Below are 16,313 nucleotides of genomic sequence, written 5' to 3'. Positions count from 1 at the left end.
ACTCCTCTGTGATTGAAGCTACGGTTGGTACGAACCAACTGTCCCAAATGGGGGTTCCGGTGAAAAACGTTGCATGAAAACGCCCATCGCTAGCATTCTGTTAACACTCAGCATTTCTTGGCTTTTAATCACGGTGTAATATGTTGCTTTACAAGTACCGTTAGGGGCTAGCAGGTGATACTGCCTTCAGGGCGCTCCGATGTTAGCGCTGCTCCCCCCTTCCATGGTGGATGGAGGCGGCCGCTCAGGAGAAACTTCGTTGCTGTCCGGCAGGAGCTGTCAGGGGCTGCCGGGGGCAGCGAAGGGAGCCGGCGGACGGCTGCCTGTCCCCGCTGGTAGCTCTCGCCGCCTCGGGCCTCTCGTTTGTGTACAGTGCGCCGGGAGCCACCACAATGCCGGTCCGAAGAAGCGGAGGGCCCCGGACCCCGCTCAAGGTAGGTGTCGCCCCGTGTTTGGGAAGTTGGGGGGGGCTCCGTCGGTGTTCCCACGCTGCCATGAAACTTGCAGCGCAGTACAGACGAGACCGCCACTGCGCAGGACAGCGGCGCGTGACGGTAAGTGGTCTGTGCAGTTCTCTCAGCTGGGATGAAAAACTAGTATTCAGAAAGAGAGACGGCTCCAGCCAAACTTATTTAAAGCACCCAGCTGCCTTATGTAGACGTCTATCAAGGCGACGTTCACGTGCGTGTATTTTTCAAGAATTACTTCGGGAACCTTGCATTGACCCGTTGTGTACCTGCAGAACTGACTGTGCCCTTCATCTTTACCAGGTCGATCTAGAGCTCGATTTAGGTGTAGAATCACGCATTCGGACCGGTCATGTTCTGCTGGGAGCTGAGTAATTACACAAGTGCTTGCCGAACGTGCGCCGCTTTATTTCCTGCCCCACTTTATTTCCTGCCCATCACCTGAAAGATCGGTGCAGTCTTTGAGACTTATTGCCTGGTCTTTAGGGAGCTTCAGTCAGAGGTGGGCAGTGCTTTATTATGGAGAAGAATACGTCCTAGCGCCTACATGTTTCTAAGAATGTTGCTGGCGTTGTTGCAGAATGACGGGGTTGCCAAATGCCAAGGCCGTCTAGTCTGTATGTCACACCATGTCTGTTTATCCACCAGTATAGCTTTCCTGCACCTAGGTTGGACACGCCTGGGTTCCTTTTCATCTGTGTGTTCTCCCTTTGCCACTGTTGTCGGTCTTGCTCTCCCTCTTTCTTTCCGCCGTTGGGTCAAAGACTAATGGCTATCAATGAGTTCCGTCCCCAAAGAAGAGTGCCGGTGGGCCCCGCCTGCACCCACCGGATAACATGAAGCCCTGGGGATGGGGTGGTTGTGTGGGCTGGAACAGTCTGTGTTGAGACCTCTGGCACGATTGTGTGGAGCCCCCACTACCCCGTTGTAGCATTTTGCGTTAGCGGGGCCGTCCCTCGAACAGATCACCTGAGTTTCTTATTTACTTTCATTTTCATGTCAAGGGCCGCCCGCCCAGCAGTCTCAACTCTGGCTGCACACTGGATACCTTGTGCCCCCCTCGCCTCAAAGTAACCAGCATTTGGCAGAGACCGCCCCCTGCATAAAAACACACGGTACATTTACAGACATCAAGCCAGTGTCTTTTCCACTTTAGAGAAGTGCGCACAGCATGTACAGTGCTGAGTCTTGTATAAGTTTACTAAAAACAATAGAGTTGCCAACCTTCACTTCTGTTCTTTCATATGATAGGTCTGAGAGCGGAAACGTATATGGTGTGGGGGGGCTCTGTGTGGGGGGGCTCTGTGTGGGTGTGTCGGGAGGGCTCTGTGTGGGGGGCTCTGTGTGGGTGTGTGTGGAGAGGGCTCTGTGTGGGGGGGGCTCTGTGTGGGGAGGGCTCTGTGTGGGGAGGGCTCTGTGTGGGGGTGTGTGTGTGGGGGGGGCTTTGTGTGTGGGGGGGCTCTCGGTGTGTGTGTGGCATTTGCGAGAGATTAAGCTATTGGCATTGTAAATGACAATGCCATTTATTTATCTGTTTTCAAAATCAACTCATAAATAAAAAGGTTGCCATTTACAATGCCAATAGCTCTAACTTTTGCAAAGGCGAAACCGTTGCATTGTAAATGCTTGTTGGACTTTGAAACAACACATATTTTTGAAATCTGAACATTCTTATTTTAAACACTGTCCTTTGTGAACTCTGCCTTGATGGCAGCACTTTCAGCAATCTCTGAGCATAACCATTGGCTCTTGTTTAATCATCAGTCGATTCATAAAAACTGAACATTATAACTACAGTCAGGGCCACAGTTTGGCCTTGCCTTGCTAGCGGAGCGTTGATGTCTAAGCCAGAATGCGTTTTTAAGGAAACGACGACTGTTTCATCTGAAACTCTGCATTCTCAACTACAGATTAATATTGCAGTCTAGTATTTCACTTCCTGTTCTCAACAAACTATTCAATGTTTTAAGAAAAGCAGCGTTTTCAGGCTGACTGCATCTAAATAAACATATATTATACTGTGCATAATGGGTAATTGGTGTAATTTATTCATGTATTGACACTTCCTTTGCAGTTAAAATAGTGCATGTTTAAGAACATTTAACGTTCAGCTCCCAGACACTTTTCACTGAAATTAGGAAACAGTAAAAACAATTGGTGGTTCCCAATGGGTCAGGCATCAGTCAGACTGTGTTTTTTTTTACTTCTTTTTTTGCGGGGGGGGGGGGGGCGGGGGGACAAAGACTGTCACTTCATATAATTTTATATTGTTTTTTTCAGTTTAAGAATTTTCATTTGCAAATAGGAGGGTAGATTACCAAATATGGGCAGTGTTATTGAACTTAACAGTAGTACAAGTAGTGTGTAGGATGACAGTGGAAACATCTACATGACCAATGAGAATAAGCCTTTATTATTTTATTCTGCATTCGACTGGCCATTATAATGTATATGACTTTCTTTTATTTTAAGGGTGATCCTAATATAGAACTATTAGTATATTCAACAAGCAGGAAGGATAAAGAATGTGGCTTTTTAGAGATTAGTACAAAACAAGGTAATATAATGTCAAATGCCTAAATACATATTTTATGAGCACTAACAGACTATTGTACGAGGTAAAGAAAAAAATACAAGAACAGAAAGAACACAATGATAAATAATATGGAAAGAAGCCTACTACTTGGCCGATCCAAGTGCACCATCGCTAGGGAGCAAATCCTTTTATGAATGGAATTTAAGTATACCCAATTTACAGTCTGCAATACTTCACAGAGGGTTTGATTGAGGGGGCGAAGTGGGAGATGCCTGTTAGACCTGCAACTACTTAGTAGACACATAACCACCATACGTGATGTGGTAATGTTCTTTCAATTCCATAATAGAGATTAAGAGGTAAGAGCCATTGCAAGATCTAATAAGAGGATTTTGTTTGATGAAAGATTGTCTGGGGGTTACCAAGATGCCAAGACAAGTCCACAATGGCTGAGTCTCTATGTCCTCAAAGACAAGTTTAAATTCCTCGTCCATTGTTTCTTAGTAAGATTTAATTTGTTCATATTCATACAGCACATGCACTAAAGTACTTGAGGATGCCTGCCAACGCCAGCATTGGTCAGATTCATTGAAACCTTGTTTAAAGCTTTTATTAAGTGTCCATGGAGCAAGATGAATTATCTTAAATAGGGTCTGAGAAAAGAGGTAGAAATTTTTGCCATGAAAAATTCAATATTAAGGTCAGTAATCTGATTCGAGTTTAATTATAGGTGTGTTTTTACGATGACGGACAACCTTGCACATATGGGATGAGGCGATATATGATGAGCTTCATAACTTAATAAGATCTGGCGGTCTTTGGTATATTTAGATTTGGAAATGGCAGTTCTTTTATCTTGAGGAAACTATAAAAGGCAAAACTACTAAGTTCAAACCTTTTCTGCAATTGCACAAATGACAGCGATTGCTCGTTTTCACATAGGTCATCAATATTGCTTAATCCTGCTTCTATCCATGGTTTCAGGATCAGAGATGAGTTATCTATTTTAATCTTCTATAGGAGATGAGGGTTTAACAAAAAGAAATAATAGAAATTAAACAATTACAAACAGGCTGGGTAAGTGAGGCTATTTACTCTGAAGCAATTGCAAACAAAAGAATTATATGGTATAATGCCTGTCAAAAACCACTGTAACATTAACTACCTCTGAATGTTACAGTAAAAGGATGATAGGTGTTCGCCTGCTTTCTTTATGGTATGGAATACTTTTGGGCAGTGAACATAGTGTCCAACAAGTGACTCCGCAGGTAGGAAGTGGAAACAACATTTATATCAGTTAAAACCGCTTCTCAGCTCGAATTTGGTGAGAATTTTGACCTAGTGATGGACCTCTCCTTGAGGGATCCACAGAGACTGATTAATCCAGATTTTTTTTTTACCTTTTACTCCACACTACTTAAATTAGATTATCTCCCACTGATTTGAGACCATGTTAAAGAAATCATGGGGGCTTTATTTTATTGATTCACATGCTGCAACTGAATAGAGAACCTGGAAACTAAACACCACTTTGATAAAAGAAGAAGGTGATGCGATTCAATTAAAGGAAGACTTGGAATCTTATTTTAAAGAAAATCACGGCAAATATACAAACAATGTTTCATTGTGGGACACTAAGAAGGCCACAATTTATAGCTCTATTATAGCACTGCAGTAGCACTGAACACACCAAGGAGGAAAGAACTCTCCACATTAAAAGCCAGTACTAAGAACAAGAAATGTTTTCTCTCAAGAACAAGATCCAACTGACCTATAATAAACGCAGAAACTTAATATACAAATATAATCAATTAACTAGCAAGGAGGCTGTGTTAGGGCTAAAAGATAAAGAGCCAACTATTTCTGCGAAGTGGGAAAACTAGTGATTTAATATTAAGCTACTTTGTGTCTAAAAAGCTAGATTCCATATTAATGCCTTAGAAAAAGCAACAGTGATGTCTATACTGATGATAGTGGCGTAGTTGACAAAATAAAGGTATTCTTTAAAAATCTGTACACTCCAAATGCAACATGCAACAACATCGACATCAGCGTGTGCCTCGAAGTGATACAATTTGTTTTCAAATCCTAGGATTGGGGTTGGGTGTATCTTCCCCCTCTGAAAGCATCGCGGTTGAAAAACCAGAACATTGGGATTGTGTGAGGTCTTCCTGTGAGCGCCTTAATCCTATCAATTCACCCGAATCAGCTATAAACACTGACATCAAGCTTTTCCTTGATGGGCTTTGACTTCCTACTTTTACCAAGTCACAAATGAAAAGTATGTTCTCCCATAATGATATTTGATATTTGTAAAGCGTAACATATGCCCAAAGGGCATCTTGGCACTAGCGTCTGCAAAAGTAATGACAAAATTAAAGTAGATTAGAGAGAGAAATTCTCACAGCCATCCAGGCACATCCCATAGAAAGACTCCAGAGCCAGGTAGCTCCCCTGATCTGTTTCACAAAAAATGTAATACATTAGTCCCTCATCTATTAACGCTCAAATCATTTCTTGGAATGAGGCATTGCATCTGGTACTTGTTCAAAGGGATCTAGAGTCCATTTCCCAAGGTAGAAGAAGGAATCATTTAACCCAGCCAGCCATTGCCCATATTATTTATTACATTCAAAATACAAAATATATGACAAGATCTTTGAAAAGAAAATCAAGTCCATACTCCCACCTCTAATTTCACCTGTACAAACAGAGCAAAAGGTAGAACTTTTTATGGCAACAGAATTCTGGCTTACATAAAAACGCAAGCAAACAAAAGTAAAATCCCATCAACTGCAATAACTTTGGATGCTGCAAAAGCATTTCAACGAGTTGTCATGGCATTCCCTGTAAGCTATATTACTCAAAGGTAATATCAGTCATTTCTTCTTGAAGGGCCGTAACAGCATCCTATCAAAATTAAATCCTATAGCCTTATATCAAATGTATTTACCCTAAAATATGGTATCCCCTCTTCTTCTTCTTACCTTTGAACCTCTTCTGGTATCCTTTCAACTAGAAAAGCTATATAACAGCAATAAGATTGGCACTTGTGCATTGTGTGCTGCTTTTGTAGATGAGGTTATGTTCTTTGTCACGCAGAAAAAAATTTAAACACTGCATAATTAGAATTCATCAAGGAGCATTTGTTGGTTTCTAGTTATCTGCACTAGCGTTTAAATGTTGCTGTACAAAGGTGATGACTGAAAACTTAAGTTACAAATGTCAGAAAGGGAAGGTCACCGTCCTGGGGATGGAATATACCCAAATACGTGTGATATAATTACAATAGACATCTACAGAACAATCAAAAAAATACAGACATCAATAAAACATGGCCCCCAAATTCTTAACGTGACGGGGCAGGATAGAGGCTACCAAAATGGTTCATACACCTTTGAACTACAATACCACTCCTGTTGTAATACTGGTTATACTTTGTACTCTTTGGTATATTTAATTATCTGTAACCAAAGAGATAGCGAGGATAATGTGGGGGTACATCCCTATCCCAAAGACTAATAACAAACAAACAATGTGGATGAACCCACTATTAAAGGACGGCTAACTAGTGTATGGAAAGACAAGAGAACAAAACATATATAACATGAATGCAACGTAAAATGCAATCTTTGTCGCAAATAATGTTCCACTGTGCATGGCTCAGGTAAGTTGGCACTCAGGTGAGTCGGTAAATAGTAATCACCGGGTGATAACTGGTAATGCATGCTGTTCTGGTACACTCTGCTCCCTTTCCGTGCAGCAGTCTACTGGTAATGGTGCGTATGTCGCAAGCTAGATAAAGACAAGGGGCTGAGATGGCCCTGTGAGTGCTGATAGATACTATATATATATATATATATATAGTAACAGCTGGAGGAAGGCATGAAGCCGAAACGCGTCCTGTTATGCTGCAATTTTGAAAAATAAAACAACTGACCTGATCCACGGAGTACGGTCCGTTCCTTTGCTTATGTGAGGGTAATTGAGCGGTGAGATTATATATATATATATATATATATATATATATATTACATACACACACAGTACATTTGCAGGGACTCCCAGAGATAATTCTGATACCTGGTTGGGCCCCCAATGATGAAGCATGCCACCAACTAGGTTGGTGGGTGAGGGGTCTTAACTAACCAAAGGTTTCTCTGGCACCCACACACTAGAGAGCAGTCCTTTGATAGTGGGTCCGTCTATATTGTTTGTTTGATATTTAATTATCTGTAATGTTTATTATAACTGTGTCTTAAAAGTTCTTGCTAAATATCTGGAATGTTGCTGTTGTTCTACAGTCATCATGCAATCTGGTGTCAGATGCTGAACTCACTGGGATGGTCATCTGTCGTGGGTCGCATTCCTCAGGATTAAACTATATACTAAAACTACTTGGATTAGCTTTGTGGTTACTCAAGCCAATAACCAACTTGTTTACTTCTCAGACCTGCAAAGACTCCCTCTGATGCTTTATCAAACCTTAGATCGACTTATTAGTATATTTGTTTTGGCTGATATTGAATAGAACTAGTTAAACTGATGCTAACTATAAACTAAGGAGATGTTAGACGTATCCCTTTCTATAACTAGCCCCTTCCCTAGCAGCGAAGGGAATACAGTTCTTGAAGAACAGTGTGAAAATGGTAACACAACCCCTTTGATTAAACACTGTATGGGACTTAATTAACCCAGTTCTATTGATTTAACTTCTTGTGAAATGGAAACACTTGTTGGTATATTTGCAAACAAACGGGGATACTACTGAGGCTCTGCTTGCTACAGATAAAAATGTCAAGGTATAAATTAGTAATTCCAAATCAACACTTTTCAGGAAGACATATTGTTACAGTGTTAACGTTTGCGTTTCAAAGCTTTATTCGACTTTTAGTCATAAAAGCAAACCTCCTAACCATGATGCAATAAATACTAAGCATAAAAACAGTTAGTTAAAAGCATATTAAACAACAAAAGTCGAATGCTGATAAATTCTAAAATATGTATACATACATTTTTTTAAAATTCATTAGAAAAAGTTAAAAGAAAACAAGCAAGATTAGAGGGGCAGTTGATGATCCATATTAACTAGAAGGCTTTAAAACACGTGATCTTATTACCCATGCCCAGGCCAAGAATTTTGCTACGCCTATTACCAGTGGTGTAGAGGAATCAGATGTTAAAATTCTAAGGGCTTGTGAGCAACAGCGAGTGCCCATATTTTTACAAACTGGTTTTAGCCACTTTCGCCTGGGGGTAGCATACAGCGGGCAAGAAAAAAGCAAATGCGCAATGTCCTCTATTTGATTTTTACAATGTTCACAATAAGCGTCCTGGAGTGGGGACCAGTATTGTCTAAAAGCGTTCACTGCGAGTGTTCCCACACGAAATTGGAAATATAATTTCCTGTCAAATGGACGTTCAATTACGTCCCAATATTGTTCGTATAATGGAAGTTGTTTAGTGTCCAAAAAGCGTGATGACAGGGTAGATTGCAGGCCTTTGCGGTACGATGAAACATATACCGAGTCCCAATAAATGTCCTTCAGTTGCTTATTCGTTGGAAATAAGGCGACATCCTTATTGCCCAACAAATAGTCAAGGCCCAACTTCCCCAATGTGCCCCGGAGCTCCTTTAACCAGGCAATACAGTGAAAACGGTCGAAATTCACAACATCAAAAAAAGCTGATGCATAATGACTTAACTCTGGGGTTACCATTAGGCGCCTCCAATACAACAAAGGACGAAGGCGGGCAATGTCTTCAATATTTTTCCTACCTAGGTCCATCTTTAGTGGGATTATGGGGGTACTTTGTGGGGCCCCAACAAGCCTTCTCAGAAATCTATTTTCCGCCCGCCCCAGATCTCCTAGGTTTGAAAATCCCCAGAGCTCAGACCCATATAAGCATGCACTCAGTACCTTCATACTATAAATTTCGAGTGCACAATTTATGGGTCTTGTCATGGATGTATTATGTTTGATGGTAACTGCACCTGCTAGCTGGCTAAATTTTAAAAATGCCATATTAATGTGTGATTTCCATTTCATGTCATGTTGGAGGATAATTCCTAGGTAGGCAAAGGCATCTACCTTTTCCAGTGGTTCGCCCTTAAATTTTATTATCCCCTTGAAAGCCGATTGGGAACTCAGACACATAAATTTGGTTTTACTAGTGTTTAATTCCAGACTCCGGCTATCACAGAAATCCCCAAAAGCGTCAACCGCTTTCTGCAATCCACTAGGCGTGCGTGATAGGAAAAGCGTATCGTCCGCGAACATTAGTACGGGGACGTGTACACCTGCTACGAGTGGAGAGTCATTTCGGGATTTATTTAGATGCTCCACAATTCCGTTTATATAGATAGAAAAAAGCGTTGGGGCCAGGACACATCCTTTCCTCACCCCCCGCTCGACTGGAAAGGGGGCCGTCACTTCCCCCTGTTTGCCCCACCTTATTTTTGCAAAATTGTTGTCATGGAGGCGGACCAGCAAGGTTAGGAGCTCTCTGCTTATTCCCACATCGGCCAGTGTTTCCCACAGTTTTTCTCTCGGGACCAGATCAAATGCGGCTTTTAGGTCCACAAAGACTGCGTACAATGTGCCACTTCGCAGTGTGACATTTCTCCAATAGATGGCTAGAAAGTAAAAAACTTGATCAACACTGCTAGTCAAAGGGCGAAATCCCGCTTGGTAAGGCGACAACATATTTTGGTCTTCAATCCACTGCTGTAATTTATTCTGGACCAGTCGACCCATTATTTTCTGCGCAGTGTCAATTAAGCTGATGGGTCTATAGTTTTTTGCCTGGGTTTTATCCCCCTTTTTAAATATAGGGATGATTTCAGCCCCTTTCCACGAGGCTGGGACTTCTCCACCCATAGCTATTGCATTTGCCAACCAAGTGAAATATGTGCACCAAGAAGACCGGTCAGATAGAAAAACATCTGCTGGGATGCCATCCATGCCCGGCGCTTTTCCCCCTGACACGCAGTCCAGTGCCAGGCTAACTTCCTTTTCAGTAAATATTTGGTCTTTAAAAAAGACAGTTTGGGGGAGAGATATAGATGCATATCTCGGGCATCTGGCATACTGGGGTTGAAAAAAATCATTCCAGCCTTCTTGTGACACATGGTTTTGTGGTTGGGCTGCTACCCCACCCCTGTTCCATTTAACCAAGGCCCAAAACCGCTTTGAATCTTTGTTGGCACAGGCCTGTTTTAGCTCACTCCAGCCCTCTTCATCCCAACGCTTCTTTGATTGCTTTTGCGTCAGCCTGTAGATATCTCTTGCCCTTTTGACGGCTAAAGGGTTTCCTATTTTCAGTTCTACGCTTAGTTTTTGTCTAGCCAATCTACAGCTTTTATCATACCAGCCTTTAACGGCTTGATGTTTTTTAGCTGCTGTTGGGTCTACTGTTTTAATGAAAAAACTTTGGAGTTTGTTAAATAGATTTTTGTGGGCCTCCATCATGTATTCCTTGAAATTAGGGTTCCCAAAATGCGTCTTGATGACGCTAACTTCTTCTTTTACTAGATCTTTCAAATGTTCTAATTTCCTTTCATCCCCAATCAACATAACCCATTTCAGATGTCTTTGGTTATTGGAGCACACAACATCTTGTGTTACCATCTGCTTGTTATTTAAGAGTGCACCAGACTCTTGATAGGGGTGAAAAGTCATATACAGGGGATGGTGGTCACTCTCCAAGCGTGATACAACTGCCATGTCTAATAGCTTGGACCATGCTCTTAGATCAATTAAAAAGTAATCAATCCTGCTTGATGCACGACCATTGTCGAAGGTAAAATTCCCTTTTAAATCAGATTGTGTCCTCCCGTTCGTGGCTCTCAATCCTCTGGAGAGGCAGAGACTCTTTATCCTGATGGCCGTGGCACTCCATCTTTTTATGGGAGGAATCTCTAGTTGCGGTATTCCCCATCTACTGTCTTCCTCTGCCGTTAAGCTCCTATCCTCTTCTCCCAGGGGCTCAAAAGTTGAATTAAAATCACCACCCACAATGATATGGGAATTAGGTGGAAGGGTTTCAACATCTTGTTCTAGAGTGGTAAAAACATCAGATGGAATACCTGTACCAACCCCCCTAGCGTAGAGGTTGTACAAAACTACTTCTTGGCCATTGGCCCATCTGATGTTCAGTGCTAGGATGTCGTTGGATATTATTTGCCTTTGTGATGTGGTGCAAGTTAATGCTTGGCGGACCCATATCAACAGTCCTCCAGAGGGACGTCCTTTTTCTCCTCTAGATGCAGGTTTATAAAAATTTACATACCCCAAACGACATACTGGGTTAATTGACCAAGTTTCTTGCATCATAACTATGTCATGCCTGTCAATATAATCCACCCACTCTGGGGTATCAAGCTTACTCGCTATGCCTGCTATATTCCAAGATATAAAAGTCAATGGTCGTTCTCCTGGAGTTGGGCCTAATGTTAATGGCACCTCCATATTTCCCCTGGGGTCCACAGTTAGCAGTCCCCCCTGCTCAGGACTTAAATCATCCCCAACTATTAGGCTGATATTACTTGGACCATCAGACCCTGTTATAGGTACATTACTTTTAGGACTTATTGAGACCTTATGTTCGAGTTCTAGATTTTTTAAATGTTGGTCTAGTGATTTGTCTAATTGACATATTGAATGAGTCGACTGATGTTCCACTATTAATCCTTTATCTATTGTAAGTCAGTCGCACTCGTTCAGGTTAGACAATGCTGTAAATCTATTATCTAGGTTTAACCCCCAGACATTAGATGGACCCTCCCTTGTACTTCTACTGGCCACTGTAGACCATTTGGTTCGCAGAACACTCGGGTTTGACACTAAGCCTTTCCTATTATAGAAAAAGTCCAGGGTGAGTGGAATTAATTCTGCCGTTCTACGTTGGGGAGGAAGAAGATTGTTCAGAATTTCTGGCAAAACTTCGGGGCTTTTAAGGTTCACAACCACACAGTCCCCCGAGAATTTCTTGACCCTACTCCCTATCCATTTTACCCGTTTAGCCGTTAGCAAATCTTCTGCCAGCTTATGTTTACCCCCAGGACACATATGCATGTTGTTACTTAACCATTGAAGTGCCTTATTTAATAATGATTCGGGGTGTTCTATCTGCCCTGTATTTAGAGGGGGGACATTGGCGAGTACCAGAATGAGGGGTGAAGCTTCTACAATTAGCTCCACAGGGTTATTTTCTGCATTGGATCCCTGTAGTATACAGTCCCCTACAGGCTCTATGGGGACAGCACCAGGAAGATTAGTTTGTTCTTGACCAGGCTTCAGATTACCCTGCTGGATTTGTGGAGGCTCTACTACTCCTGAGCTTGCACTTTCTAATGGAGTTTTTTCAGCCAATTTTTCTATAAGCCTTGTCGGCAATTCCTCCACTCTATCATTAGTTATTTTTATACAGGCCTCCATTTTATTTATTTTAGCCGTGAGGTGATCAATTTTTGACAATAAGGGTTTTACTAACTGACTTAGCTTAATGTCCAGCATGCCCATAAGTTTTTTTAGTAAGCCATCATCCCACCCCCGACTCACATCTCCTTCACCCACATTCCCATCTACAATTTTCTTATTGGGCGGGGTAGCTGGCCTTTTCCTACTTGACCTTAACCCTTCCCTTTTTGAAGAAATCTTAGAAGTCCCCTTTGTTACTCTTGGAGCAGGAACAGGGGGTGAGGGAGAACTGGAATCTACTACCTCCATGTCTGGGTCTAGGTCATGCATAGAGACATTTGAAACCCCCGATATCGTTTCAGCATTAATAGCTGGATTTTCCTCAAACGACACATTTTTTGATGGCCCCACATCCGGCCCTTGTGGAGCTGGGGATAAATCAGTCGGGGTATCCAGAAGGATTAAGTCTGTTTGTAGGTTCTCATTTTGAGGCAAAATCAGTGGGGTACCAAGACCCAGCGAGGACCTCCGTTCATGATTTATTTTTTCCACAACTTGTACCAGGTAATTGTCCATGGTATTACCCGGGGCGATGGGATTCCTTGACTTAGACATTTAAGTATCTGGCAATGCTCCTAATAACCGTGGCCCCAATGTAGTCAGTATAGTCAATAGGAATCACACAGGCCTCGTTACCTTCCGGTTTGGCTTTCCCGATGGTCCTGGTTCAAAGCAGGCTTATATGGAAGGAAAGGGGCGGTTTTTGGAGACTGAAGGTAGATCATAAATCCAGGTTATCTTAATGATGACTCTTGGGTACATTAGATGTTAGAGGGGTGGCCCGTCCCGTCACCTTAGATCCCCTGAGGGCCACAGAGGGCCCGCCCTTTGCCCGGGCTTCGCTCCGGGCGCCCCGCTCGCGTCCCGCGAGGCGGCGGTGATGCTGTTTTTATGCGCCTCCTGGCGCTTCCTTTACACGCGGACCCCAGCAGGGCTTCTGGGTGTCGTAGTCCCGCCCCTCGCCGGTCTCCGCTCGGCGGCTCCTGCTGTAGATGGTAAAAGCGGTGGAGCGGCGGGAGACTGGCGGGCGGGTCCGCGTAGGGCTAGGCAGACACAGACAGTTTTTAGTAATGCAGGAACACAGCGAGAGTTGGCCCAAAGGAGCAGGAAACACTTTTCAGAAAGACATATTGTTACAGTGTTAACACCGACTGACTCCAGACTTAGGATTAAATATACATTAACTAGACCAGTGTTCTGTGCCCTTTAAGGAGATAGATATCAAAGCTGCTTGTAGAGTGGATCTAATATTTGGAGTTTGACAGATTGCAAAGATGCTCTAATAGGCTTGTCATCAAAGAGGATGTGAACAAACCTGCACGTTTAGAGGATCATGAAAATAGGGTCAGCAGTGCAAGGAATCACCTTTAGACTAGGCTTAAAGGGGTGAAAACAGTCCACAAATGAGTCCAACAGGATGGTCAGTAGACTGAAGAGTGGTTTCCACTCACCTACAGGCTGACAATTCAGGCTAAACTGCAGGAAACACTCACCTATAGACTGCGCGTTGAAGGTGGCCACTATCTGGGGACTGGCCATGGCCTCCAGGCGGTTCTTCAAGGCTTCCAAGTGGACACATTTTTCAGAATAGTCAGGGGTGTCCACCAGCATTGCCAGGCTGCCCTGCATACTGGTTAGCTTCCCTGATATTACAGTCACATCCTAGGATGAAAAAAGAATAATTCAGTCCCTGAACAATACCTGCCTTGGTGGAAAAGCCAGAATATAAAAGTATGAGCACTTAGGAACGATGCACAGATGCATATAAAGAGATGGTAGAATGTGCATTCAGTCAATAACATAAATGAACCACACTTCACAAAAGTCCCATTGCCTGTGACAATAATGATCTGGGACCAGAGTTTGCATTTCAAGGTGTGGTCGACAAGCTCTACATAGCTAAATCAATGCATCACCAAGCAGTTTATTGGCATTAAAAGGCAGACTGGTGAATATAAAACAATACAGCTGTCCTAGTAATGGGAATTTGAGCTACCATGATGTTAAGTGGTCTGCAATACTTCAGGAACTGTGCCTTTTCTGGTGACATGAGCAAATATATTTTTGTAAATGGCAATGGCATCTGGCAGAATATACAAAATGTGATGGCAGAGGTAGTGGCCTGGCACCTTGAGACTGCTATTTTCTGTCTAAATGTGGGGATCCCCATAGTCCACAGCTTCACCCTAACTCACACAGCCCTTTTTGTGGCAGATCAGAGAAGGGATGATCTTCCTTCCAAATGTTGATAATCGCTTCAGACAAACCCATCATTTAGTTCTTCACCAAGCCCCTTCTAGGGTGGCAGCCCGCAAATCCACGTGTGAGAATGAAGATTTGGTAGCAGCCTCCAAACCATAGAACAAGTCTGAGTAGACTGCATCTCACTTACAAGCTGCCTGTCACACTGTTAACCACAGGACCGAGGTCATTACATAATTCTCACTGGCTTGTGCCTGGCTGGAAAGGGATCTCTTTAGCCACACCCAAGTGGTTTGTGCAATGTCCAAAGGTTTGTTCTTTGCCTGGGACAGGATCAGCCACCCTGTCCGGGGTTCATCTAAACGGTTCACTGTTCCCCACACAAAGACCCCGTGGAGGGGCATGCTCCTTTCATGCACTCTCCCATTTACTAATCAGTAAGTGCCTTAAAGCCTTTTTTCGTGTTGGAAATACTTTTTAGACTCACAAAAGAGCTCTGGTACACTGTACAAAGTTGTTTTGCAATTGCAAACCCTGTTTTTGCAAATTGCAGTCTTTGCAAATGCAAAACACCTTTATGCAGTGGGCCGTAAATGGATCATACCATCATATATGCAGTACATACTTATGCTAAAAGTGCATATGCTTAGATCTGAGGATCAATAAAAATGTTTACTATTTAAAAAAAGATCTTAGCCACTAATTCCACTTTCTGCATTAATCTCCCAAGCAGTTCCTTCTTCTATCACAGTCTTTCCTAGTAGACATACTTGTGTTTTGAAGGTTTCCTCGATATCAGCACTGAGTGTGCTCCACTTGTCGGCTTCCTGTAGTGATTCTGAGGCCAGCTGCATCCGGGACTTCACCTGATCCATCGCCACAAGCACCTAGGCCCAAAACAGAGGACAGAAAATAAGTTCACAACTAACAGCAAGTTGTTGGTAGCAGCGAGGGAGAGAAAAACATAATCTATCACTAACAGTAAATTATTACAAACATCAAAAAAAGCCAGGGGAACCCCAGCTGCATAGAGGAAAAAAAAACATGAAGCAACATAGACTCCATTCTGGAAACTGATTTCAGGGCACCTCCCTGAATTATACTGCACCCAAGAACTTCTGGCTCTATCTAACTCCATTATTTAACTATTTATTTAGCTTTAGCTAAATTAACTAGGAGTTGGTGGTAAGGTGTGCATTTTTGCACAATCAATGTGTCTTTCAGTTGTAAGGACAATCCACCCTCTACCACACAACCAAGCTGCTGACAAAGGACAGGACCTTGTGAAAATGGCTTGTAATGAAAAAGTGGGGCATTTTAAGACCACTCTCCAGGGCTACAAAATGTCTTTGATCCTCGTGTCCAGAGCAAATCTAACAGCAGCCACTCCGACCGTGTTAGAAACATTATTCTACACGTAGCACCTTCATGGTGAGAGCCCCAGACTGTCATTTTTTTACCATAGTTTATCATTTCTTAATTTTATACTTATTGTTATGAAAAAATGTATATATAATAAGTGCAATTCGGTACTGAAGGATCACAAGCTATTCAATCAATCAATCAATCAATCAATCAATCAGAGCATTTGTATAGCGCACTACTCACCCGGAGGGTCTCAAGGCG

At 42.7% G+C, this 16,313-nt stretch overlaps 1 protein-coding gene across 1 annotated transcript in view; it reads right to left on the bottom strand.

Moving 5' to 3' along the window:
* The window catches only part of COG7 (component of oligomeric golgi complex 7), a 219,679-nt gene that overhangs the window by 187,923 nt on the left and 15,443 nt on the right, over window positions 1–16,313 (bottom strand). Inside the window, exons 4-5 of the mRNA XM_078664791.1 lie at window positions 15,458–15,574; window positions 13,979–14,147 (exon numbers count right to left, since the gene is read on the bottom strand). Coding sequence (XP_078520917.1) covers window positions 13,979–14,147; window positions 15,458–15,574 — 286 coding nt within the window. The remainder of the gene's footprint in view (window positions 1–13,978; window positions 14,148–15,457; window positions 15,575–16,313) is intronic.

Source organism: Lissotriton helveticus, chromosome 10 (genome assembly GCF_964261635.1).
Source record: "Lissotriton helveticus chromosome 10, aLisHel1.1, whole genome shotgun sequence".
NCBI lineage: Eukaryota > Metazoa > Chordata > Amphibia > Caudata > Salamandridae > Lissotriton > Lissotriton helveticus.
This window is presented reverse-complemented; position numbering and strand designations above follow the sequence as displayed.